The sequence below is a fragment of the Tachysurus vachellii genome, chromosome 11 (genome assembly GCF_030014155.1).
Source record: "Tachysurus vachellii isolate PV-2020 chromosome 11, HZAU_Pvac_v1, whole genome shotgun sequence".
Lineage (NCBI taxonomy): Eukaryota > Metazoa > Chordata > Actinopteri > Siluriformes > Bagridae > Tachysurus > Tachysurus vachellii.
This window is the reverse complement of record NC_083470.1, coordinates 7,968,018-7,995,348: the sequence shown is the minus strand read 5'-3', so window position 1 is coordinate 7,995,348 and position 27,331 is coordinate 7,968,018. Positions and strand designations below refer to the sequence as shown.

Sequence of the window (27,331 nt, the reverse complement as noted above, 5' to 3'; positions counted from 1 at the left end):
CCCATCCAATCACACATATCAAAATTAACAGACCAGGCCCTGAACCAATGGGCTTAAGACATCTATTAACTAAATTGGAGGATAGGGTGTAACCTATCCTAAAACCTAAGGGTGTATATATATATATTTTGGACATATATGCACATGCTTTTGGCCATAGCATAAATCTACAAAATCTGGTTGCGTAAAAGAGAAATGCGCTTACACCCAACCAATCTTGCAATTTTTCAGTGTTTTTCAAGCAAATTTTGTATCCGCCTACGTGCAAATAAAGCCTGTTATGTCATAACGTCCCTAAGCCTTGTTCGGAATTCCGGTAAATTACCGTAATAAACATAAGGAAGGAGAAAACATTGCAGCAAGGGAAGAGCTGGAGGAGTCATCAGTCTACAGGCCGTTATTTAACAATGCTCAAGATCATATTCTGGTGTATTATAATATGGCAGTTGTGGCTTGGAGTCTGAACCGAAGCCTAACAATGATGTCCAAACCCACGCAGTCGACATTGAGAAGTTGTTTATACCCCAAGCTATAGGGTGTAATTTGGCTTTGTATGGAGAAAACCCCTGTATGTTGAGGCTGGGATGATAATTAAGAATGTGGATGCCAGTGGTTTGTAGTTAGTTGTATAAAATGGAGCTAAGCCTCACCCTTAATATTTAAATGCACAATTAGTCATTCTGTTCTTTTTTTTTTTTTTGGTTATTTGTTTTTAATAAATATTTTGTGGTGGATTAAGTGATGCATTGTTCATGGGCATTAAAATTGAATGATCATTGGTTTGGAAGAAAAGAAGTGTTTGATTAGTAAGGGATAAAACATGACAGTGCACACTATTAGAGGAAACTAATCAATGTCAGGGTGGTATGTTGCATCTTTGGGTGAAGCAGAGTTAATGTACTGTTATCAAATCAAAGGTGTTTTTTTTTTTTTCTTCCCAATAGCAACATGGCCTGAAAGTCGCTAATTCTTCTACCTTTTAACTAATCTGAATTTCTGTTCAATACAAAATGCAGGCACAAATAACATTTTCAAAATAAGAAATGCAGCAGAAAATCTTGAAGGCAGAGTAACCGACCCTGCAAATGGACCCTGCAAATGATTAGAAATTCGAATCAATGCATTCACCTCAAAACCAAGAGAACGTTTAGCAGTAAAGATCCAAAGCCTTCATCACTTCTGCAATATGTGATCATGTAATATGTTGAAAGCATTGGAGAGATTAGTCCTCCAGACAATGTGAAAATAGGAGAAAAGCTTTGAGGGGTTGATTTCTGAGTGCAGTGACGTACAGTAGAAGCAGCGGGTAGCGTAACATATCTACTCTGGCAGCACCATGGGGTGTGAGGAACACACTCCTTCTGACATGTTGCTGCAATACCTGTAATATGAGTGAAATCCTTCCTTTGAATCTGCACCACCTGTGAATCGGTCATGTCCTTCTGGCTTGAGCACACACTGTGTTGTGTTTAGACTTCGGTGCTAGTTTTCAAGCAGCACCTGCACGTGTCTTGTTCATTACTGTGCTCTCGTATATGCACTCTGCTGGCATTTACTGCAATGTACATATTTATGTTTTCTTCATCTGGCAAAGGCTTTTATTTGAAGCGATTTACATCTTTGGCAAGATCAAATGCAAGCATATAGCACAAACACGCACATACACCTAATATCCAGCACTAAAGGTGGCATGTTTTTCCTAGACTCTTACACACACACACACACACACACACACACACACACACACACACACACACACACACACACACACACACACACACATATATATATAAAAATATAAATATATATATATATATATATATATATATGTATACAGATCAAATAAAACATGCTAGTTCTTAAAAATCCTAGGCAATAAAAGCAAATCTACAACAAAACAGCATTTTTTTTTGTCTACTACAAATGACAATTAATAATTCACTTTTTATTAATCAAATAATAAAGTGTACAATTAAATGTACTTTTATTGTAGGCATCTGGGAAAAAACATTTTTTAATGTTTTTGACTCAGTATAAATTTACCTGAATAATACAATGTTTGGTGGATCAGCAGTTGTTTTGATGATTTAATGCTAATTTAATTGTAGCTGTTAATGACCTGGATAGTTTCCAACAGCTTGCATGGCGTCCAATGATAATCACATCAGCAAAGTGGCAAAATAGCAAGCGCTGGTTATTTTGAGTCCATCTCCAAAACAAACCAAGCAGCTGTGTTTTAAAATGTTATTCCTACTACATCCCGAAGATATCTAGCAATATAGATTTTTTAGCAACATCCAACTACAAATAATAACAACAAAATGGAAAAAAAATGTATAAATAAAAGTTCTATGTTGAAGACTGAGCTAACATATTTATAAATGTTCTCATGATTCATGAGATCTCTCAATGCAAAGCAATATTATCCGAAATCCAAAAGTCTTCAGTATTTAAGAACATCACTGCCATCCACGGTGAAGCATGGTGGTGGTAGCGTCATGTTGTAGAGATGCTTTGTTCTAGCACTTAGTGTCAGGACTCAGCCCGGACTTTGGCTACGTGCATTTGTTTATGTTTTGTGTCATGTGTCTGCCTCGCCCTTGTCTCTTCCTCGCCCTTGTCTCTTCCTCCTTGCCTCTGCACACCTGTTCCTCATGTGTTAATTGTTGTCAGTATTTATTTGAGCCGCGTTGCCTTAAGCAGCTGTTGTCTGTTGTCGTGTTCTAGTCGTGTCTGCTGTTGTCTTTGTCCTATTTTGTGTTTTTTAGTTAATAAACCCTGTTTATTTTAGCTATCCTGCATTTGGGTCTATATTATCCTGCATCCCTGACACTTAGCAATATTTCAGCATTTTCTTAAGACAAATGGGCAAACATGTTAGGAGCCATATTGTTCAAATCTGGTCTATATAATATAGAAAGACATGTCTAAGCTGGATTGCAGTTGTAATTACATACGACAGTGTTTCTACTAAGTACTGATAAGCCTTGTTCAAGCGAATTATATATAATTAACTGCATGCGTAAAATATGCTAGAAACATTGGTATTTTTACTGGGTTATCATTCTGTCAAACCATCATAAAGAAACTGTAAGTTAAATGTCAGTCAGTCAAATGACATGAATCCTTTGTGTATTTTCTAAAAAGATCTTTTTCACCACCTGTTAGGATGTTGAGTTTTGGATTGTAGAGCTGAACACTTTTACTTCTGTCTGCCTGCAGCTCTTTTCCTGTTTCTAAAGCATGAAATGTCTTATTGTCGCTTTTCAAGTCTTCCCCTCCTCAGGAGTGTGTGAGAGTCTCGGAAAGACACGCCGCCTTTAGTGCTGGATATTATGGAACAGAATATGATAAAACATGATGAGACTCAATTTCAGGTCCCTGTCCTTTGTCTGCAAGATGGAGTTTCGAAACCCTGAAATTCCTTTGATCATATTTTACGAATATTCACTTTCCCATGACCCGAGGTTCAGGCTTTGATGTCTCAAGCAACTTTTCCTTCATATATTTGTGGATGAAATTCTTAGTATGGAAGTACTATTTTATTCTCAGCCCATGTTATTTATTTATTTTTAACAGGCAATAGAAATGGAGTTTTCTCTTTTTTTTTTACTAACAGTAAACAAAATCCACACTGCTTTCTTAACCAGCAGCGTAAAGTGTTGGAAAGCGAAAAGAAAAGCCTGAAGCTGTTCTTCACTTCTCAACTTCTGTCTGTAGTGTTATAGTGAACGCTGAGGAATGGAGGTATTTTAAAGACATGACCAAGACATGCACGCCATTGGAGGTGGAGATGTTTCACATGAAGGAAGACGGCTTGACACCTCAGGTGTACTTGCGGCCCAGAGAGAGCGTCCACATCCCTCTCAAGTACCAAAGCTTTGTCTCTGGGCATGCACTGCTTTCTCAGGTAAACTTTCTGTCAGGTACGATCTTTTTTCAAATGCTCTCTCTGTACAATGCTCACAAAGCATGAACTGTTTTTTTTTTTGTGACTTTCAACCAAATGCCCCAGTCCTTGTTTTTATATGTTGTTTATTTTGCTGATACTGGACAGTACTTTCTGTTCTTACTGTGGGCTACAGATGTCGAGTCTGCTGCAGTGTCTGATATTATAATATAGTCTGCTATTTTGGGTGCAGGCATTTTTCAGAACTGTCCATGTTACGGTAAACCGCCATACAGTATATACACAATCTGTGGTTTCTATCACAGATTATTTGACCGTTATACAACAATTCATACCTGCAAACTCACAAGAGGTGAAAAAGGTGACAAAGTTCGAAATAACCACCCCACCCCCCCCAAAAAAAAAGAAAAATTGAGAACTTAAAATGAAGCACTCTGACAAGAACATAAAGGGAAAAGACAACATTTGCTTCAAGTGAAAAAAGCACTTTTATTAATCCTATTTTTACCAAAATTTTTTGGAAATATTTTTTCTGTGTACAATTTGAGTGCCTTGGAACCTTAATAAATTGATGAACACAAATATTGCTATTTCCTTTGTTTTTTGGCCACCACAAGCCTTTCAAGTGCCCGTTTTCGTTGTTTAGCAATGTGTCTCTTTATTGCTTTTTGTTCGTCCTCTGTGGCTTGAAGTGAGGGACGAAATATGTGATTGCCTTATCTTGCTTCTGAATGCTGATTGGTCAAAAGAAGCGAGGATGACACCCCCCACCCCCCACACCCCCCACACCCCCCAAAAAAAAAACTAAAAACTCTTCGGATCTACACGATTCACACAAATTACATATTTTGATTAAAAACGGCGAATTTCGCCGAAAAGCGTCTAGTTTGCAGGTATGACAATTAAGAAGCACGTCATGTGGTGCAACCAGAAAATAATTTCAGTAGGATAAAGAAAAATACAAATTAATGACGTTATTCTTCTCCTGCTTTGTACAATTTGTTATGAATTTGTTATTCACAGCTTATATTATAAATACAGATTTACTCCTCTTTTGCCGTAAACTCTAGCAGGCGACTTTCCCGGCTCTCAACTCCATATCTTTATGCTTATAAATATGCTTATAAATATGCTTATGCAGCTAACAGAAACAGGAAATTGCATAATTCCAATGTTCTATTTGTGCTGTCCATTACAGCAGCTGATGTGCAATAAAAGAATGCAAAGGATGCCAAAAAAAAGTTTGTTCTAATCAGTATAAAATGCTATTACGCATTATTATGCATACACTTTAATAATTTCTGTTAGCCCTTCCTTTTCCTAAAAGCATCCTATTCTAATTTCACAGTCTATAGGTTATTGGTGTTAGCCATTAGAATATGGTAAATATGTTTAAAAGTTTACAGCCTTCCCAGGATCTTAATATATACTGTTGGATTCGTGAGCATTAGGGAATTTTTGCATGTTTTGAAATTGTTGTTTATATTCAGTTATTATTTTGTCTTGTAATTGGTATGTAATTGTGAAATAGCGTATTCATTTATTCATTTTTAATCAAATAACATTTAAAAGATTCCTGACCTTAACTTTAAATACAGTAAATATTGTGCAGTTCATTAATGGTCTCTGTATTGATGTTTTAGGACTCGAAGACTTCCACTAGTCTTCATTTCGCTCAGCCCCAGAAGTCTAACACAGTGAGGGCTAAATCCATCAAGGTAAGAACATCCATCCTTGTTGCCTCTTTCAGTCTTATGCACTTCCCTTCAAGATATTTTCTGCTTGACCTTTATGTATTAAACAAGTAGAAGCTCCTTAGAATGAGTACATACTGTATATCTGGAACAGATACTGGAAGGACTGGAACATACAGCACCTTTAACAGAAGCACACAATGTACTTGTATATCACCACTAATTGATTTTGAATTGATTGAATTGACTTGAGCACAGAGTACCATGGAATATGGATGAAAAGACTAAAGTGTAAAGAGTTTTATACTGTGAATATAAGACTGATGCCTTCACCTACATTAATGGTTTGGTTCTAGAGAAAAGTGGCGTTAGACAGGATGTGAAATAGTCAGTGATAGAAATAAAGAAACCAGGTCTGGAAATGCTAGAAAGATATGCTTTTAAACAGGTTGACCTTTGACTTTACTACATCATCATCATCATCATCATCATCATCATCATCAGTGTGCTGCTGCGCTGCACATTACAATTCATGTGAACTTAGCAAACGTAAAATAGAATCTGGGTTCTGTTTTGAAAAGCTTGAATATTTGGCATTGATATTTGTATTGCCTGGAGTAACCTTGTGTTGCTCCTCAAAAAAAAATCTTTCTTATGCTGGGTCACATGACATCATAACACACTTGAGATTAAAAAAAAGCACTCTTCTACACACACAAGCTCACAGATAGCCCTGCTTTTGTTTTATTGGACCACTAGCTGTAAGGTGAATAGAAATCTGTGGACAATAGGACGAACACATTACTTTTGCCCACACAAGAGCAGCATGAATAAACATTTTTGTATGTTTTTCTTGTTCTTCTGCTGTTTTTTTTGGGTTTTTTTCTCCAACAGTCTATTATTCTCATGCATTTGGTCAAATGTGACGGCATGTACGTGGTGTGAAATAAAGAGGTCAAATAAGGAAATGAATAAACACCATACCCTGCACCATGTACTCTAATGATAGGAACATTGAGGTCCTTTAATTAAAAGAGATTGCCGTGTGTTTAGTTTTAGTGCTTTGTATATTTGGCAAGTGAAATTACTGACTGTCCGCAGTAGCTACTGAGCTTCACAATTAATCAAAAGCCCTGAAATATCCTTGAAGTGCAGTTGTAGACTTTGCCAAAATGCTTAAGTTTGTACCCAGGATCAACCATGGGCCAAAATGCTTAAAACCAATTCTCACACTTTTAAGCATTTGTACACAGATCCTTTTTGATTTTTAAGCTGCTTTAGATGTTACACCATTGAACTTTCAGAAATGTTCCTTATGCCTGATTAATAACATCCTGCATCTTGGTTGTGTGCTTGTACAGCAGGCTGCACTGATTTTTAACAGACCTGATGAAATCAGTTCTGAAGTATATGCGATACTCGAGCACACTCGCACACTCGCACGCTCATACACAGGCATGCATGCACGCGCACGCACACACACACACACACACACACACACCCAACCAGGGGCACCATTTAGGCTATTCGATTTCATGCACATAGTCAAGAGTTAATACTGAAACTGTGCACGTTGGCATTCAGATAAAACTGGACATTGGATGAGTCAGCGATCTTATCAGATTATATCAAAGATCGTAAATTATTATGAAAAAACTCATACTTCAAATGAGCTGTAAACATGGCAGATGAGTGCCTAGTCATTTTATCCTTTAAACTAATCCAAAATAACCTCCAAAATGGCCTACACCTCAGAACAACAAGTAGAAAAGTTAAATAATAGCACATGCTGAATCAATTGCTGTTTTCTAAGCTGTTACATAATGAGGCTGGAAGCCATATTGTTTAATTAAACTAGGACATTTCATGAAGCAAAATATTGGCAATAGACTTGAGGCTATTAGATGTTTATTTGAATGCTTGCCATTTCCCCGTTCATATAGCACCATATTAACTTTATTTATTCTGCCTTTCTTTAAATTGTTTATTGATTTCATGTTAAGCCCAACTACATCTGACCACAACAAAAGCGATTTACGTTTTCAGTCCATATTTTCTATCCAAACTGGCAACCTCGGAGGTCTGAGCTATCAATACATGCAGGTCAGGTTAATGATCTGACCGTGCTGCCCAGAAAATCAGCGTATTCACCTGCATGAGTGTACACGGAATACAAGAAGCTTTTCTTTTTAGAAATACTGTTGTAACGTTTAAACTTATTTCACTAAGTCTGTAAAGAGAAGTAACCTGCAAATAGATTTATTTATTTATTTATTTATTTATTTATTTTTTTTATGCTTTGTGGCTACAAAAGGCCAGTGCTAGGTTAAATTATTTTTTATGTTTCTCATTTACAGTAATTAGGACAAAAATCGCACGCAGTTCAGAATTGGTTGAATTTCTGGTTGAAAACCAGCGGATGTTTTCTAAACTGCTGCCCCATATTTTGTTTGATAGAAATCAAATGCGGAACAGCTCTCTCTACCTGGGTAGTGTGTATGCTTTAAAATCATAAACTACACAGCTTCTCTCCTGAGGAACATCAGAGCATGTGAGCAGAAAACGACTCCGCAGGTTGGTTAGGCGCGGTTCTCTTGGCTGTGTTTGGATGTCATGCTCAAGCACTCTTTCTGTATTTCTGGCTCCTCGCCATGCATTTCAGCAGAAGTACTTTTCTGGGCAATTTAGAATTTGTGTTTAACCTTAGCAATGGGAGCTGACTCGTTTAAATGGATTTTTGTTACATAATAATTTTAAGCTGATTTGATTGGGCAGTTTGAATCAGTGAGTTGTGTGTGTGTGTGTGTGTGTGTGTGTGTGTGTGTGTGTGTGTGTGTGTGTGTGTGTGTGTACACAAGTGTATGATTTTGCAGAGAGCATGCCACTGAGAGAGTGATGCCTTCGTCCCTTTGTCCTCAAGTGACCATGTCTGAATTAGTGTGTGCGTGTGCGTGTATGCGTGCTTGTGTGTGCGTGTGTGTGTGTGTGCGTGTGCGTGTGCGTGTGCGTGTGCGTGTGCGTGTGCGTGTGCGTGTGCGTGTGCGTGTGTGCGTGTGTGCGTGTGTGCGTGTGTGCGCGTGCGAGTGCGTGTATGCATGCTTGTGTGTGTGTGTGTGTGTGTGCGTGCGTGCGTGTGTATGCATGCTTGTGTGTGAGTGTGTGCGTGTGTGTGCACATGCTTCTGCAGTTTTGCCTTCAGGCTTGAGCTGCCATATGAAGCCTAGAGAGACTTACCCTTTCAGACCCTGCTGACACATGCAGACATTCTCTCACACACACACACACACACTTCACTTCATACTCTGATACAGTCAGGGTCAACTGTTTCACTCTAAGTGACACCACCTCAGGTCATGTGCATCTGTAGAGCTGACAACACATTTAACACACATTTTCAGTAAGAGATATCACATTTGATCAAGCTCTGGGGTGTCAGATATTCAGCCGATGATGACCAGACGAATCTCATTAGTCGTCATGTGGTTTGTAATTCATTCAAAGGGTTCTCTTGGCATTGGGCTCAATACTTAATAAGCAGTAAGAGAATGTGTGTTGCAGTGACTTTATCACATCTGACAGTGTTCTTAGGCATAATGTATTTAATATATTATTAATAATATTCTTAATAAGCAATTTTTCTGTTTGCTACCTATAAGCTTTGGTTGCTAAGCAACATTATTTTGATGCTGAGCATCTATCAGGTATTTTGCAGCTTCTTTGATCATGGCTCATCCAATTATATTGTAGACACTGTTTATTATTTTAAATGAGTTTGTGACCTCTGATCTAGCTTCAGCTTGCTGCTGGACTAACCAACATACATTAGTCCAAATCTCTGATAACACATGCCATGATTCCTACAGAACTGTTTAACCCTCAAGGTAGATGCTGCATTCATTTAATTGATAAAACAGTTATTCAGCTTGATAAAAAATATATAGATGAACAGACATATCTCATGCATAATAGTTTGAGTATTTTAAAGGAGGAAGGATTCTATAGCTAGATTTCTAAGGACGTCAGGTGGTGAACATATAGTCAAGAGTTTACTAGTTAAATCTGTATATAATCTTTACATAATCTATAGACATAGGCTCAAAACATAAGCTTCATGATTGATGGTCATGTTAAAAATGTATGTGTGTGTGTGTCTTACTGAGGCACTTTCTCCTCAGCACAACTTAGATCACACACACACACACACACACACACACACACACACACACACACACACACACACACACACACACACACACATAGAGAATCCTTACTCCTTTAAAATACTCAAACTATTATGCATGAGATATGTCTGTTCATCTATATATTTTTTATCAAGCTGAATAACTGTTTTATCAATTAAATGAATGCAGCATCTACACATTTTAAAGAAAAAAAAAACAATTAAATACCATCATTTCAAATTTGTTAAAATGAAATTTTTGTTAAGTTTGTGCCAGTGATGGCTCAAGCTGTTAAGGCTATGGGTTGTTGATCGGACGATCCGGGTTCAAGCCGCCACTGCTGGGCCCTTGAGCAAAGGCCCTTAACCCTCCTTGCACAAGGGGCACTGTATCATCTCTGACCCTGTGCTCTGACCGGATACATTGGATACAGTTCAGATATGTGAAAAAAGATTTTCACTGTGCTGTAATGTATATATGGCAAAATAAAGGCTTCACATTCTTATTCTAAAATAAAAATCCACATCTCCCTTTTCCATGATTGTATGTTGTGGAAAAATAATAAATATAAATACTTCCTTGAACTCATCTTTAATTTTTTACATCAGTGTGGTTAAAACAAACGGTTAAAAGTTTGGAATTTGTGCTTGTGAACAAATTGTATTTATGGAGTCACAGTAAAATACCGTCTTCTGCTTATTAACTTAAATGTAGTGTTAAGTGAAAGCGAAAGTGCTCTCTGTTCTTTTGACCGATATTTCTCTGAGCTATGACAGGAATGATTGACTTTGCATACCTTTTTTTTTTTTTATTTCTGGCTGTTAAGTGTGACTTCAGAGCTTTTCAGACAATTTTATCACAGCAACAACACTTCACTGCGATTCCTCTAGCTGAGGTGATAAAATATGCCCACATAAGCCATTTTGCGTTTCTAAATTCGAAGCTCTGTTTAGCTGTAGAGGCCGACGGGTGCCAGAAGAAAAAAAATAATAAAAAAGGAAGTGATCTATGTAAGGAACAGAAACACTAAGCAGCATGGTGTTACAGGACAATAATGCATGGAGCATGTGGTGTTGAAACGGCCCGGCATAAAAGAGCCACTGGTAAAATTGGTTAGCAGCATGACTCTTATAAATCTGTGCTTTGTGACAAGATTTTTTTACATATTCATGCATCAAAGAACAGCACATTCTAATATTAAGCCATTTACAGTTGCATTCAATGTTAATGGAACGTCTATGAGACGCGTTCGTTTCTGTCGTTTTGTCTGTCTAATTTTTGTTTCTTCTCATTTTTGAAGACAAAAAAAAAAGGATTGCTGGAAAACTGGTAGAAGATTCTACCACAGTGGATGATCTCCTCACACTGGAGACTCCTTCCACAAATGTTAACTATCGTCAGACAATTATTACTGTATTAAGTTTAGATTATAATAAAGTGGACCTCTACTATACAAGTCCCTGTGAACCAGTTAAGCATGTAGGCTCAAATGACCTTTAGAGATTTCATCCTGCTTGCTGCATGACATGGAGAACAGAGATGAGATGAAGATGAACCTGATTGGTCTTTAACTTTAACTTTTTTTTTTTTAAATAGTATGCATTTTAATAATTAGTAAATAAGTGGTAAATGTACTTTACATGTCCACCTCCTGAGTAGAGTTTCAGCCCTGTTCTGCTTCTACTCATTGCGCAGGTGTTTTTCCGAGCAGCGGACAGTCAGCCGCTGGCCGTCTGCCAAGTGAGAGTGGAGCCGACTCCCCACATCGTCCACCAGACCTTTCGCTTCTATCAGCCCGAGCTCTCATTCTTTAAGAAAGCCATCCGGCTGCCTCCTGCTGAACCTGGCACACCAGGTGTTGCTCATTATTAGCCTTACAACTGTTCCAACACACACACACACACACACACACACACACACACACACACACACACACACACTTTCTTTTTCTGTTGCTTGCTCTCTCTGTTGTTACTTTTTACCATTACTGAACTAAAGACCACATCTCTCTCTCTCTCTCTCTCTCACACACACACTCACACACTCACACACACACACTCTCTCTCACACACACACACACACACACACACACACACACACACACACACACACACACACACACCCCTACACACAGATGCTGGTTCGAGGCTCCAGGTGCGCTGCAGTGACCCCGAAGTGATCTGCCACGTCATCACCACGGTGAGCCAATCACATTGCAGCTCTCAGACTAATTGCCAGGAAGTGAGACTGAGAGGAAACTCTTTATTAATTCACCAATATTTGGCGCACTAACGATGTTCATTAAAACTGCTATGCTGAAATGGCTTGTTCTTGTATTATTATAATTGGTGAGGAAATTAGTTCAATAAATAAGCTGATTATTATGTTTTAATGCACTACAGGCTCCTGGAGAACCTCAGGACATTTATCTGAAAGTGCAAGGAGCTCCCAGTCCACAGATTAAGACATTCGTCATCAGCGTGTTCGAGTATGTGTTGTTTCTCTTCGTGTGTGTGTGTGTGTCTTGGTGGGGGGGTCGTGGTGGTCGGGGTGGTACTGTATATGCATGAGCGTGAGTGGGCATGACTACATGTAGCTGCTGCATCCTTGATTAATCCCTGCTTGTGTGATTAATGTCATTTTGCTTAATCAAGGTTTCTCATTTACTGTCTGATTGCATCATGTTGCAATATTCATTTATTCATCACAGCCAGAGTTAGACATTTCTCAGTCATGGAAATGGAATAAACAGCATCATGACACGCCGTTAAAGGAAATCCTGTCTCCTGTTCATCACTCACTAAAGATTTCAGAACAGTAATGGAAATACAATCCAATTACAATCATTAATACGTTCATTATTTCTTGTTTCGTACACTGAAGTCGAAGTAAATTTTAATAACCCTGATACCATTTTGAACTGAAAAGAATTAAATATGATTGGGTAGTCAGAAAAGTGAAGAAAAAAAAAAAAGATCAGATATTTTTAAAAACAAATCATTTCTGTCCTAATCTAATATTAGTTTGGTTGAGAAGCTTTTGTTGTGATGCTTAGTAACCAAAGCTTAGTGTTCAGGTACATTCCATGGTGGAACAAACGTTTATTGAGGATATTTTCCATAAGAAACGTCGTTATTTATTGAACACTTGGTTTTAACATTTGATCATGGTTTAGAGGTTAAGTGTTGTTCTTAAGAACGTGTTGACTGAGCCATGATAAAATCACTGTAACACAAGCCCTCACATGGATCATTGCTTTATAAGTCCATTCATACTCTGACTCCGATACACAAGCATCACAAATATTTTGACAGACAGGATGTGATTAGTATTATGTCTGTTTTACTTATAATAACTATCTAACAACTTGATCACAGCATGACATTCACTGTGGGTGAAAATCACACTTGGCTAGCAAGGATTTAAGCATCTTTACACAATCAAGTGTTTTAATAAACTCACACCCTTAACCAGTGTATTCTATCCTGTAAGCTACAGTAGGTATTTAATACAAACTAAACACCCCTTTCCATGTCCATGTCTTGATTGTACACAAAGTATTTCTGATATTATTGAAGTACACTATATGGTCAAAGGTTTCTGGACACTTGGCCATCACACCTACTGTATATGTGCTCATTGAACATCGTCATCCAGATGTGAGGAAGACCCACGTGTGTGTCATGGTTACAAGTCTATATAATTTTGCCCATTTTTTAGGAGCTAACAGTGAAAGCTGACAGTTGACTGTTTTTTTTTTTTTTTTTGTCACTTTTTAAATAAATCAGAAAATAAATCATCAACCAAAATTAGCACCATAATCACCAAAGACATAATAAATAGTTCAATATAAAATGACTGAATATGATTCAGGGTGAGTCATACCTTTATTTGGAAGAAATTAATTCTGCCAATCAACAATAAATTTAACAATACATTTGAAATAAAGAGAATAGTATAAATAAATGATGCATTTTTGGCATAAAATCAACTCAGATTAAAAAGAAAGATTTAAATTTGATTTCCATGGAGAAAGGATGGTTGGTGCAGGGTGATGCTCCACTTCTCTGTTTAACTGTGTAAGATTGTATTTGTTAGTGGTTAATGGTAGATATAGAGCTATGAATAAGTAGTTTGTGTGTGTGTGTGTTGGACAGTGATCCCTGGCTGGCTTGTCCCACTCAAACGTGGCAGGTGTACATGCATTACCTACAAAAAATGGACGTTAGCTGTGTGTGTGGTTCTCTCAGCTGGCACTCCCTGGTACTGCGTGGCACGCAGAGCATCCGCAAGGTCAAGTGCTACACTTCCCACCCTCTGGAGCTGCAGGTAAACACGGTGGGATCAAAGGGCAACAGCAAGTTGTGACTCGTTCTTTGGGGCTCTGTCCCTATTTATTTAGCACCAAATTAAATAATCAAAAAAATAAAAATAGAAGACTGACATGATGAGGCAACATTCAGAGATGAAAAAACAAGAACAGTCCTTTATTCAGTGGGAATGTTCGAGGTTATGCTGATGATATAGCACTTATTTAGCATCTGATCTTTCAATCTGTCAGTGCAAACCAGCATGAAGTTTGACATGAGATGAACATAATCACTTTAATATACAAACAATAATCACTAGAACAATCACTCGCTGAATTCATTCAGCCCTAATTATAATTCCCTGCTGTACAGAAACCTAATGAACTCAATCTATAAATCCTACTTTATTTTTCTTTGTTTCTGTATTGAAGTACTATGCATCTATGGTTAATAAATCGCTAGTCATGTAGACTCACAGAGCACTTTATTAGGAACACCTGTACAATTATTCAGTCATACAATTATTTTATTAGGCAGCAGTGAAATGCATAAAATCACGCAGATACCGCAGCAGATTTGGGTCATGCTCAGATTAACCATGACAATGAGGGGAGAAATGTCTTCTGTGTGATTTTTGTTGGTCCCAGGAGGACTGGTTTGATATATTTTTATAATGACTGATCTCCTGGGATTTTCAACAATCTCTAAAGTTCAGTCAGAATGTTGCGCTTAATAAAAAAACATCAGATGAGCAGCAGGATGAGAGGAGATGAAACGCTGTGCTGGTGAGAGTGGTAAAAAAAAAAAAAAGAAAAGACTGGTTCAAGCTGATAGAAAGGCAAAAGTAATTCAGATAAGAACTCTGGAACTCAAAAGACAACATCTCATGCACTATATGTCTTGTTATCTATGAGGTGGACGGGCCACAACAGCAGACGACCGTAAGATCAGGTTCCAATTCTGTCGGCCTAGAACAGAAAGCTGAGGCTGCGATGGATAAAACTGGACAGATGAAGACGGGAAAAAATGCAGCCTGGTCTGATGAATCTTAATTTAAACTCAGTCACATAGACGGTAGGGTCCGAATTTGGACCAACAGCATGAATCTTTTGACCCAACCTGCCTTGTGTCAACAATCCAGGCTGGTGGAGGTGGTGTAAAGGTGTGGGGAATATTTTCTTACTAGTTTGGACCCAATAATACCTGAGTACTGTTGCTGAAATTCTAATGGCTTCTTCCAGCAGGTTAATGCGCCATGTCACAAAGCAAACCTCGTCTCTAACTGGTTTCCTGAACATGACAAGGAGTTCATTGTTCTTCAGATCTGAAGCTATTAGAACCCCTTTAAGATGTTCTAGAAAAGAAGATTCACAGCGTGAAAAGTGCTCCTGAAAATCTGCAGGATTTGTGTGATTCTTTCCGTGAACAGAAAGAATTTCACTGTGAACTGCGTCAGCTACATATGTTTGAAATGACAATAAAAGCTTCTCGACTTGACTTGATTCTCCACACTTGAAATCCACACTTTTTTGAGAGCTAAGCGAGGCCTGTACCCATTATTACAATAGTGTTCTAAATAAAGTGCTCTGTGAGTTTATATATATATATATATATATATCCTTCTTAATTACAGCCAGCCAGAAGGTAGCCGATTCACAACTCTCCAAAGCTTTATATTTACTCCATAGCTGTGAAAACTATAATGACGGACAGGAGTACATACAGTATAGAAGAAGTGTTAGAGAAGCTACTCAGAGCTCTTTGATATTAAAACGCTTTCATTTATTTTGATAGTTTTAAGTAGAAAATCACTTAAACACTAAATCACAGCACATTGCTTGTGCTTGCTGCGGTAAGATTTTCAGTATCCGTTACTTGCAAAACTTAACCAGAGGCCCATGATGTAGCGACAATTGACAATTTGAAATTTACAGTAAAAAAAAAAAAAAAATGATGTTAAAAATTGTCTTTTAATTTCAGAGGCTTCTGAGTTGCATGTAGCAATGCCAACAAAACTCTAATAAAATGTTCTAAATACACAGACAGCTGTAAACACTACAATACTTTACCGATAAACATATTTAATAACATTTAAACCAAAAAAAATAATGATAATGAATGTGTTCATATGTCTTATTACTAGAAAATAATGTCCATTTGTCACTTTGTTCAAAGTATTTTTATTTATTTATTTATTTTTGCTACAATAGCATCATATTTATAGCCCAAGGAAACAGGACATTTGTTTTATTTATTTATTACATTGTTTTAGGGGTGTAGATAATTGATTTTTTTTTAAGAATATACTGTAAAAGTAGATAATTTGAGAATTGTGAGAATGAAAGTTTATTTTTGACTTATTGTGTGTGTGTGTGTGTGTGTGTGTTTGTGTGTGAGTGTGTGTTTGTATTTGTGTGTTTGTGTTTGTGTGTGTGGGTGTGTTTGTATTTGTGTGTTTGTGTTTGTGTTTGTGTGTGTGGGTGTGCGTGTGTGTTTGTGTGTGTGTATGTGCGTGTGTGTTTGTGTGTGTGTGTGTGTGTGCGTGTGTGTTTGTGTGTGTTTGTGTGTGTGCGTGTGTGTGTGGGTGTGCGTGTGTGTTTGTGTGTGTGTGTATGTTTGTGTGTGTTTGTGTGTGTGCCAGGTGGACCCAGAAGGAGTATTTGCGCTTCCTGCTCTGTGTGTGCAGGACATTAGGCTGGGAGTGAAGGCTCTGCACTCTGGGAGCTGTTTCCGCTACCTTAATGTGGTGGATGTGGACATGAGGCAGCTGGTGGCATCCTGGCTTCTGTGCCTCACCTGCAGGCAACCTGTTATTTCACGGGTAATGTCTTCTTTATTGTTCTAAACCTGTTATTTAACACTTTCACGTCAGCCATGAAAGTCCACAAAGGATGTCAACTTTTACAAATAAATACTTTCAGAAAGCCAGCTCAATAAATGAAATATCCAAGAACACTTACTAGCATACAACTGTACAGTATACAAATTTGATCAAACCATTGCAGTAATAATGGAAAAATGGCTTTTACCACATCTAGTGGCTCTGTCTTAGACCAGAATCCGAATGGTCTCCTGTACCTACATACTCGCTGCATAGAGTGGAACCTTTAAATGGCTCTATATACCCTAAATAGTGCACTTTATACCCAGCAGAACCCTCGTTTGAGAATCAGCCACAGGAAAAATGTGATGTCTAAATTGTAGCGCATTTCATCCCCAGAAGTGAATTTATTTTCACATCTTTTCCTTCATTAAATGACATTTAAAGTCTCATGTAATGCTTGCTGTAAGTACAGTACTGTGCAAAAGTCTACATGTATAGAAATGCTGTGAAAAATACATTTTCGCAAAAATGTCTGCTGACAAGAATAATATTTTAATGGATTTCCCGCAGTTCTTCTTCACTGTAATGCTTGCTTCGTTTTTTTTGTTTGTTTGTTTTTTTTTTGTGTTGTTTTTTTGCGGCTAGGCTAAATCAAATTTTGTTTAGTTTATGTGATATGTTGCTGTCTTTAATGGCTTTTTTTAATTAATTAAATTAAATGACCGGAAATCTAAAATAATGTTTTTAACCCTATAAGAAAAAAATAATCTTCCAAATGGTCACTTTAGTTGTTTCTTGGTGCATCAATCGTTCCAGTATTTCGAATCCTGATTATTTTGCTGCCAAATTAAAGGCCACTTACGATGAACATGAAGCATAGATTTCGTATTGCTGTTTTAATATTTTGGTATGATTTCTTTATATGTTCCAGTAATTTTAATTAGGCCCATTGTGGCTCAACACTTGCAGTGTGACTGATGTTTGCACGTCCAGGCTTTTACACACGAGTCATTAATGCTTTCAGCCAAAGGAACAGTGGCTTTTAGATGCTACACAATTTCCATTAATTCCTGGATGCACTTGTACTGTCCATTATGTCTTAACACTTAGGTGTAGACGTGTAGCATTTGGCCAAGGGGATTCTGTACGACTTTAACTTGGCTGTGGTTAAGTGACACATAACGTTCTTTAAATTTATCAGAAGTAATGGCACCATTTACCTGAAGGACAGATGGTGACACAATGTAAGTGAACATAAAAACTCTCTTTAACACGGCCACCTCATCTGCCTGTGTGTGGCAGAGCAGCTCGGAGAATGACGGAGAGGAAGATGGCTTGCAGTTCGAGCTGAGCCAAATGGAGCCTCTGGGATTTTTAGATGTTAAAGTCTACTCTTAACCGTGTCTGCGTTCTCTCTGACCCAACTTCACTCTCTTAAGCTTTCTTTCTACTTATCTTTTACACTCATTTTCTGTTAATTTTATTTATAACACCCATTGTGTGGTCTTCTCTAATCGTGTCTTTTACCAATACTCAGTGTCTAGTTCTCTCTCTTCAGCTGTCATCGTGCTACCCCATTGCACGTTATCCTATTGTGTAAATCTCTATAGCTTCCTCTTGCTGTTCTTACAGCCTGCCAGAATACATGACGTATTATGAAATGTATTAAAAAAATTGTATTACCAAGCTCTTTTGACAGCTACTGTGTGTTAACAAGAATACTGTGAACTCTACTTTGTAATTTTGTCTGCTTTTTTTCGGGATGTCATCTCATCTGCAGGCCTTTGAGATCCAAGTGCCTGTAGAAGGTGGACGAGGCAGCAATAAGAAGATCAGCTTCACCAATCCCTATACTGCTAATAGAGGGTTCAGGCTGTGCTCGGACCATCCAGACCTACTGCAGTTCAAAGAGGAAAAGTTTCAGGTTAGATAAAGCACTTTGCATTAGACAACCTGTCTTTACTGATGTTATTTTGCAGCTCGTGTTTGCTGAGATCTAACACTATGAAAAGCCTTAGGAGACTTTTTCCATGAAGCACTAGCTTGTTAACGGTAAAGTCAGAACATTCTGTAATATTTAGCCAAGTTTTCACATTCCATCAGCTGTCAGTAAATTCTGCTAAGGTGAGAAACGTCATTCTCTTTATCTGCCTGAGGTTCTGTAAATGAGAGCAAAAATAAATGATGTGGACCAAAAACACCCAGTATTCAGTCAACACACAGGCATGTTTGCTTCCCTGTCATGTTGCTGTCAGTTCAGAAAGCTATGGCCAGTCAGCCATTCTAACTTAAGCAGCGTGTGTGTGTGCGCGTGTGTGCGTGCGTGTGTGTGCGCGTGTGTGCATGTGTGTGCGTGTGTGTGTGTGTGTGCGTAAGTTTGTGTGGGGGTGTGTGTGTGCGTGTGTGTATGTATGTGTGTGTGTGCTTAAGTTTGTGTGGATGTGTGTGTGCATATGTATGTGTGTGTGCATAAGTTTGTGTGTGTGCGTGTGTGTGCGTATGTGTATGTGTGTGTGCATAGGTTTGTGGGTGTGTGTGTGTGCGCGTGCATATGTATGTGTGTGTGTGTGTGTGCGTGTGTGTGGTATATATTTCTATTTTAAAACAGCTAGAAAACCTATTTAAAACAAATCTGATCTTAAGCTTTAGCCATTAAGCTTATTGAATATAGATCTATTTATTGTTATTGCTAAAACCTCAGATTGTCTCAGTTGATGATAAATCTTCATTCTTAAACCCTTGAAGTAAACAAAATTTAATACCAACAGAGTATAAAAATTTCAAGCATGAAATCTGGCAACTCTAGGATCTAATATTTACTTACATTAGTCATTGTTGAAGCTCTGAGTATCTGATTTCATATCAGCCTTCAAACTCCACTGTAGTGTGACCTGGCAAAAGAATCCATGTTTCTCTCTGGTAACTTGCTGAGTCTCTACCACTTTCTGATGGAGATATTATGTTTCCAGGATGTCCCCGTGTCCACCAAAGATCCTCATTAGCATGATTTTTCAAGAACATGTGGTTAAATGTTAGTATGATTGATCTGGAAATATCAATATAACCAGCAGGCTAGATTTTAGAATCGATCCAAACATGGTCAAGGTCGAATGTCTGAAAGAGTTTCTTTTCAATATCTCACTTCCTGTTTGAAGTATATTTTAAGGGTTTTGAAGGTGAAATATAAATTAGTAACAAGAAGCACTAAACCTATTGGCATCAGAGACATCTTTTTTACTGTCGTTGACGTTGAGCTTTGCTTGTTTATTACCATCATTTTTTTTCAAGAAGCTCTTTGTTCTTTGGCTTTGTTCTATCGAAGAGTCAAAGACCAGGATGTCATCTTGAGCAAAGGGCTTAGGATTATGTGATTGACAGGTTGTCAAGGTGAATCTTTGTGCTCATTTGTCTGAGAGATCAGTGAAAATCACGTCTTGCCGTCTCACACCTCCAGGGTTCCTTGTTTGATCCTGTGCTTGGGTAGCTGCCTGTGTGGAATTTTTCATGTTCTCTCCATACCCATGTGGCTTCCTCTAGGTTCTTCATTTTCTCTCCCACACACTGAAAACTTGTAATTACATTGATTGGTTATATGAATTTGGCTCTACAGGAATATATGCATGTTAGCCTGCAATGTTCTGGCATCTTATCCAGGGTGTATCCTATCGATCCTTGCTCCTACTGAGCCCAAAACAGCCTCTAGATCCTCCAAACCCAGACCAGAATAAAGCGGCTACTAAATACTTATTGAAATGTATTACTATATACTAATCTATTCTGTTACGATTATGGGAATTAAGGGAATGTGGTAGCTTAAGGCACTGGACTACTGATTGGAAGGTTGTGATTTCAAACCCCAGGTCCACCAAGCCACCACTGCTGAGCCCCTGAGCAAGGCCCTTAATCCTCAGTTGTACAATATAAAATGAGATTATTGTAAGTTCCTCTGGATAACGGAGTAATAGGTGAATGTTGAAAATTGTGAGAAGTGGTAGCTAAGTGGTCAAGGTGACTACATCTGACTACAGATCAGAAGGTTGTGAGTTTGAAACCCAGGTCCACCGAGTGGCCACTGCTGAGCCCATGAGCAAAACCCTTAATTGCTCAGTTGTATAAAATGCGATAAAAATGTAAATTGCTTTGGATAACAGTGTCTGCCAAATGGATGCATGATAGTACATTCCAATATTCTTTTATTCTATAAGTAAATAAATTTTCTAAGGTGGACATTTTTTTGCACCTCACCTGCCAGTGAGTTCATCCACTAGTTCAATGTCTAGTCTAAAAAACCTATTTGAAAATTTCAAGGAAAAATATCTAGAAATGGCCTTTAGGATCTTATTTTTATTTAAAAATGACTAAAAATAATATAAATACTAGTCAAATTAACCGCTCATAAAGATATTTTTATTTTTTCAGAGTCTACTATAGTTGCTTTTTGATTTGTATTTCAGTAGTATAAGTTTTAGGAAAGCACACATGGCATGTAGCATATCAGCGCTGTCACTACTGAACACATTAAGTCCCCAAGCAATGTTATGGGTCAAATAAAAGTGCTGAATCTCATAAAGAAAGGAAATGGGAAAAGACGTGGCACTCTTTCCAGCAACACAAAATGGACCAAGCTTTCATAAAGGTAGCGTGAGAAAGGGAGCAGGGGACGTAGATCAGACAAATGACTTGGGGAAAGTCACTTTATTGCTAAAGTTTAAACTCCTATCCATTATTTTTCCACTGTCGAGGCTGCCTGTAATTTCTGAAAGCTTTAGAGATTACATAGGAAAGTTATTTAAGAACGTTCCTGGCCCATAGGTTTCCTCCGGTGAGATTTTAATATTTTGTGTTTTTTTTTTGGGTGTGAACCATGGGAAAAAAACAGGTCACTACCTCCATACCTTTTCCCTACAGAGAAAAGGATGATACCTCTAGCATTAAGTGCTATATACTGTACAAGACTGTAATTAAACTCTGTTGATAAATTGCTTTAGCATCGTTTACAGGCAGCGTGCACTCCAGTCAACCTTTACAGCGCTCACAGAAGTCACCCGAACATCTTTCATAACCTCTATTGCCTACAGGGTCAGGATATTATAACTCATTACTTTCTTCCAGGAAGGATATTGCTAATGGGAAAAATGTTAATTTCATCACTGACTGCTTCCGTTGATTTGCTCAGGCGCTCACCGTGTCTCATGACTGCATATGTGCACAGTGTCTCAGAGCATAAACACCTGGGCAGTGTGAAATACTGTGCACACAGGGATGATCGAAACAAATGAATCATGCGTATGCATCAAATAAAAACGGTGAAACTCATAAAGAAAGAAAAGAGCCTCAGCCGTTTCTCCGACGGGTCAACGCTGCTTCAATTTCATTCCCTTCCAGAAAATTTATGGTTTTTTTCAAGGTGTATTTGTTGTTGTTGTTTTTTTTTTCTTTCTTTCTTTCTTTCTTTCTTTCTTTCAAGAGGGAATAACTGTGTCATCATAAACTAGTTGCTGAGCTGAAGAAACAAAAAATCGATATGGCTGTATGTTTTGAGGAGATTACTGTATAAATCCAGAGTACAGTGCAGTCTGTCTCAACCAGCCATTAGATCTAAGAGAGACAGACAGAGTGGCTACAGAAATCTCTAAAACTATAATGTATCACAGTAAAGTTGCTAGATAAGAAATTTCAAATGCTTAGATGAGCAGCTAACATGACTGAATGGTACAACAGTTAGCTTTAATGCTGAAACATTAGATTATGTCTAAAAATAAGATGGTATTGAAACAGATGGTAGCATGACTGCTTTTTTTTTAATCCTAATCTGTTGATGGATGGATGGATGGATGGATGGATGGATGAATGAATGAATGAATGAATGAATGAATGAATGAAGAGATGGATGAAAGAAGGAAGGAAGGCATTCATGTGGCAGCTTATAAAGATGGATGGATGGACGATTGAATGAATGAATGAATGAATGAATTGAGAGATGGATGAATGAAGGCAGGAATGCCTTCATGTGGCAGCTTATAAAGATGGATGGACTAATGGATGGATGGACGGAGGAACGAATCAATGAATGAATGAATGAATGAAGAGATGGATGAAGGAAGGAAGGAAGGAAGGCCTTCATGTTGCAGCTTGGATGGATGGATGGATGGATGAACGAAGGAAGGAAGGAAGGAAGGAAGGAAGGAAGGCCTTCATGTAGCAGCTTATAAAGATGGATGGATGGATGGATGGATGAACGAATCAATGGATGGATGGATGGAATAAAGAAAGAAAGAAAGATCACTTTCCCATGTTCATGAACATGGCCTTTGTCTTGTGACCTACATATGGCAGCTTCTAATGGATGGATGGATGGATGGATGGATGGATGGATGGATGGAAAGATAGATAAATGGTCACATCCCCATGCTAAGGAAAGTGGCCTTTCTTTGTCACGTGACTTTATATACAAGTTCCTGTGTTAAAAATCCACGCCCACTCATGTGACATGATTTTCTCACCACACCTCTGCTCTGAGAACCATCTGTTTTTTAAACTAGAAGTGCATGTGTCTCTGACCAGGAACGATCATTTCTTTAACATTACTTACATAATCTTTAACATTATGTTTCCATCAAAACTTTCCAAACTACTTGTCTAGCTCTCTGTGGCCCCACAAGCTGTCTTTAGCACAATCATTTACATAAATGCATGTGTTTATGTGATAAACTGCTACAGAGGATCTCCACAGAATCAGGCTCATACTGTATATACTGTACAAGCCGTTGTACTTCCTGAGTTTTTTGTTTGTGTTTTTGTTTTTATTGCTTTTTTCCCCATAAGATACATTTACCAGCTCTTTTTCAGTATTTTTGGTCTGTTTGCGTGTGTTTAGATGATTTTTTAAGCTTTTGTGTGTTTGTGTGTGGTTGTCTTTGTGAATGCAGGTTGAAGGAGGTGCGAGCTACAACATCGGGTTGCGTTTTGCTCCCAGTCAGAGCGCAGGTACCGAGGAGATCCTCATCTTCATCAATGACCTGGAGGATAAAAACGAAGAGACATACTGCATCAAAGTTGTCTACAGATAACAAACACAAACCGGCACATGAAGCTGTGCTGCATCATCATCATCATCATCACCATCATCATCTTTTTGAATTGGTCATATATTTCTTTTAAAGAAGATTCAGTTGTGATGAAACCTGATACCTTATACATACAGTACAGCTTAGATTACATCTCGGATACATGAATGAATCACTATTTACACACAGGAAACAGATTTAAGACTAGCAGAAAGGTGATATATATTTTTTTAAACACACAAATGCATACGGATGACACCAGCGAGACCTGTGCACGCATGAAGATTGTGTACTGAGGAAGAGATGTAATAGAAATCCTCAATTCTCAGCATATATACACTAAATAAACACCGAAATCTGCATCGGAAAGCTGTTTATACCTTTTGTGCCTTCTGTAGCCCTGTTTGAAATATTTTTCCTGACTTCCCACACTTAGATTTTATAGACAGATTTTCCCCTGATGTTCAAATTTAACTGTGAATTTTCATACTTGGACTCTGTGCACCTCTTTTTGTTTGACTGACAGCTTGATTTAATGACAGGAAATTAGGATGTCGGATGTTCCCTCGGGCCGACTCTCAGAAACGAAAGTGTATTCATTCCCTAAAGGGGGCACAGTGGTTTAGTGGTTAAGATGTTTGCCTCTCTCCTTGTGCACAGTGTTACTTCTGGGTGTTTAGGTTTCCTCCTCAGTCCAAAGACATGCCTTGTAGGCTGATTTGCCATCTTTAAATTGTCTGTTGTGTGTAATTAGGTGTGTGTGTGTGAGAGAGAGAGAGATTGTGCTCTGTGATGAATTGATGCCCCATTCAGGGTATCTCCTGCCTTTTCCCTGAGTGTCCAGGTATAGACTCCATGTTTCCTGCGAGTGTGTACAGTAGGATAAGCGCTACAGAAAATGGATGGATGGATGATTTCCATAGCTCACACATGAAGATACATATTTAAAGCAGCAACGTTGTAGTCATCAACAAACCGTATCAGGAACTCACAGATGTTCAAAACCAGAGGTCAAAAAATTCTGTGTGTCTTACCAGGTGTCTAAAATGTCTCGTGCATTCATTTTCTGAACAAGCTCGCTAACTATCTTATCCAGCTATACATGTACAGCGCACACACACAACTTTCCCTTTCTTCTTAAACCATGAAACCTGCTGAACATAATCCACTTTAACCAACTAACTACAAGGTAAAGAAACACATCAGGACAGGGCACTTCAGGAAAAAATTTAAATCTGATCTTTTTGATTGGATGGTGATAATCATTTACTCATTCATTCATTAAGTTTCATATCGAATTTCTAACCCTAAACTCAATCGCTTTACTTCTCTTTAGAATCGTATGTGTTCATCTAAGCTTGTAGACCGATGACCGATCAAATGCTACCTATCCGGAAATCCCAAACCTCCTGGAGAAAGAAATCCTCTTTATTCTGAGTTGAGAACAAAGTCAGCACATGTTGTGCCTGGTTAGTGTTGAGCTAAAGCACCAGCAGTGGGTTGCCATTTCCCTATTGAGATCGAGGGTGTCACTTGCAGAGATTGAGCACACTCTATACAGAGCTCAGGGAGTTTTTCAGTTTAACGGAGGCAGACGCAGTGGACTTTTGTGCTTGTTCACACTGAGCCGAACCTCCTACAGTGGGTCATTATCACCACAGTTCAGAAGAGACACTGTTCTCCCAAAGCGACCGCTCCAGCTTTCTACTACATACACTCGGAGTCCTTCTTGAGTAAAACGCACTAAGAACTGTGGACCTGATTCACTAAAGCCATTAATAATATAATAATGCACAGATCTGCCAGTAGTCAGTGATTCGGCAGCAATTCAAAATCTTTTTCTATTTTTATTTATTACAGATATCCTTATGCAAAATAACACACAAGGAGACCAGATTTTTTTTGTTTGTGTGTTTAGTGATGCTGAACATCCTACATTTTCCTCTACTTCTATTTCCACTGTGATTATGCATGATGGGAATTTATATAAGAACACAAAATCTGTAATGGTAGAAATACACCGTCTGATCTGAGGGTTAGAACCAAAGGGGATCTTTTTTAAAAGGCTAATCTACATGATAACATGTCCTGCACAGTGTGAGAACAAATCTACTAAGTGCACACAACAGGAGAAGTAAGAAATGCACCCGTTTCAGTCGTTTGGTGTGGCGAAATACTTTTGGCTGGAATTACACACACCGTTTAAGCACTTACGCTTGTGAGAACACTATTTGTTGGTAACTGCGAAAGCATCAATGCCAAGCTTGAAAACTACACAATGACCGCAGCCAGGAATTTACCTAGGTGTTAATTTTTCCAGGCAAACACTGAAAAACAGTGACAATGGAAATACAGTGAAAATATATCGAGAATCTAAACATTGTCCTCAGATATGCTGGTAAATTGCTAAGAAAAGACTCAATACTATAACATATCATTCTGGAATTACACCTTAGCATCTATTAAAAAACAACAAACTTGTAAATTGTAGTTATGATAAACTTGATAGAATAAAAAATAGAATTAGCTGTTTTAGACTTTTTTATTAGCACTAACGCATATTACATTTTGTTCTCCTGTTTATTGATACCATTTAATGATCTTTAAATGTTAGCAAGAAAACAGCATAAAAGGGGATAAAAAAGGGACAAGAACCCTGCCTTGAGGTTAAGCCCATACATGCATATTGACAAATGTTTCGAAGGTTGTTGTAATAGCTGTAATAGCTTTTGCCTTTTTGTTGTATTCTGTTTTGTTCTCCCTGAGCTAAAAGTATCTGGCCAGACAAAGCATTGGATTTTTGGCTTTCATGAAAATGTGCAAATGTGAAATCTCATTAGACTTGCAGAAGCAGCACTGGTTGTACTAACACAATTATAGATTTCACTCAGAGAAACAGTCAATGGTCTGGTTGTTCTTATTGGGTCACTTTTCAAAAAAATCCAAGCGTTAAGTTTATTAACAAAATAAAATGTTCCATAATAATGTTTGTATGTCAATATAAAAAGTGAGTGAGTGAGTGAGTGAGTGAGTGAGTGAGTGAGTGAGTGAGTGAGTGAGTGAGTGAGTGAGTGAGTGAGTGAGTGAGTGAGTGAGTGAGTGAGTGAGTGAGTGAGTGAGTGAGTGAGTGAGTGAGTGAGTGAGTGGAATGATGAAAAGATTATATCAAAGAAGGAAGGCTAGAAGGAGAAATGAAAAAAGAATGGAAGGAAGGAATGATGGAAGGAAGTAAGGAAGGATGGATGGAATGATGGAAGGAAGGACGAGATGGATGGATGGATGGATGTCAGGGATTAGCTGGAAAAAAAATGCCCAAGTAATTCAAAGAAACACTTTTTACTTTTG

General features: G+C 38.1%; 1 protein-coding gene across 1 annotated transcript in view; it reads left to right on the top strand.

Moving 5' to 3' along the window:
- Positions 1-24,438, top strand: part of nphp4 (nephronophthisis 4) — a 165,150-nt gene extending 140,712 nt beyond the window's left edge. The window contains exons 21-29 of the mRNA XM_060882077.1: positions 3,721-3,910; positions 5,554-5,628; positions 11,481-11,640; positions 11,920-11,984; positions 12,188-12,273; positions 13,943-14,114; positions 16,737-16,916; positions 18,700-18,843; positions 23,849-24,438. Coding sequence (XP_060738060.1) covers positions 3,721-3,910; positions 5,554-5,628; positions 11,481-11,640; positions 11,920-11,984; positions 12,188-12,273; positions 13,943-14,114; positions 16,737-16,916; positions 18,700-18,843; positions 23,849-23,989 — 1,213 coding nt within the window. The 3' untranslated portion in view covers positions 23,990-24,438. The remainder of the gene's footprint in view (positions 1-3,720; positions 3,911-5,553; positions 5,629-11,480; positions 11,641-11,919; positions 11,985-12,187; positions 12,274-13,942; positions 14,115-16,736; positions 16,917-18,699; positions 18,844-23,848) is intronic.
- The last annotated feature ends 2,893 nt before the right edge of the window (positions 24,439-27,331 follow it).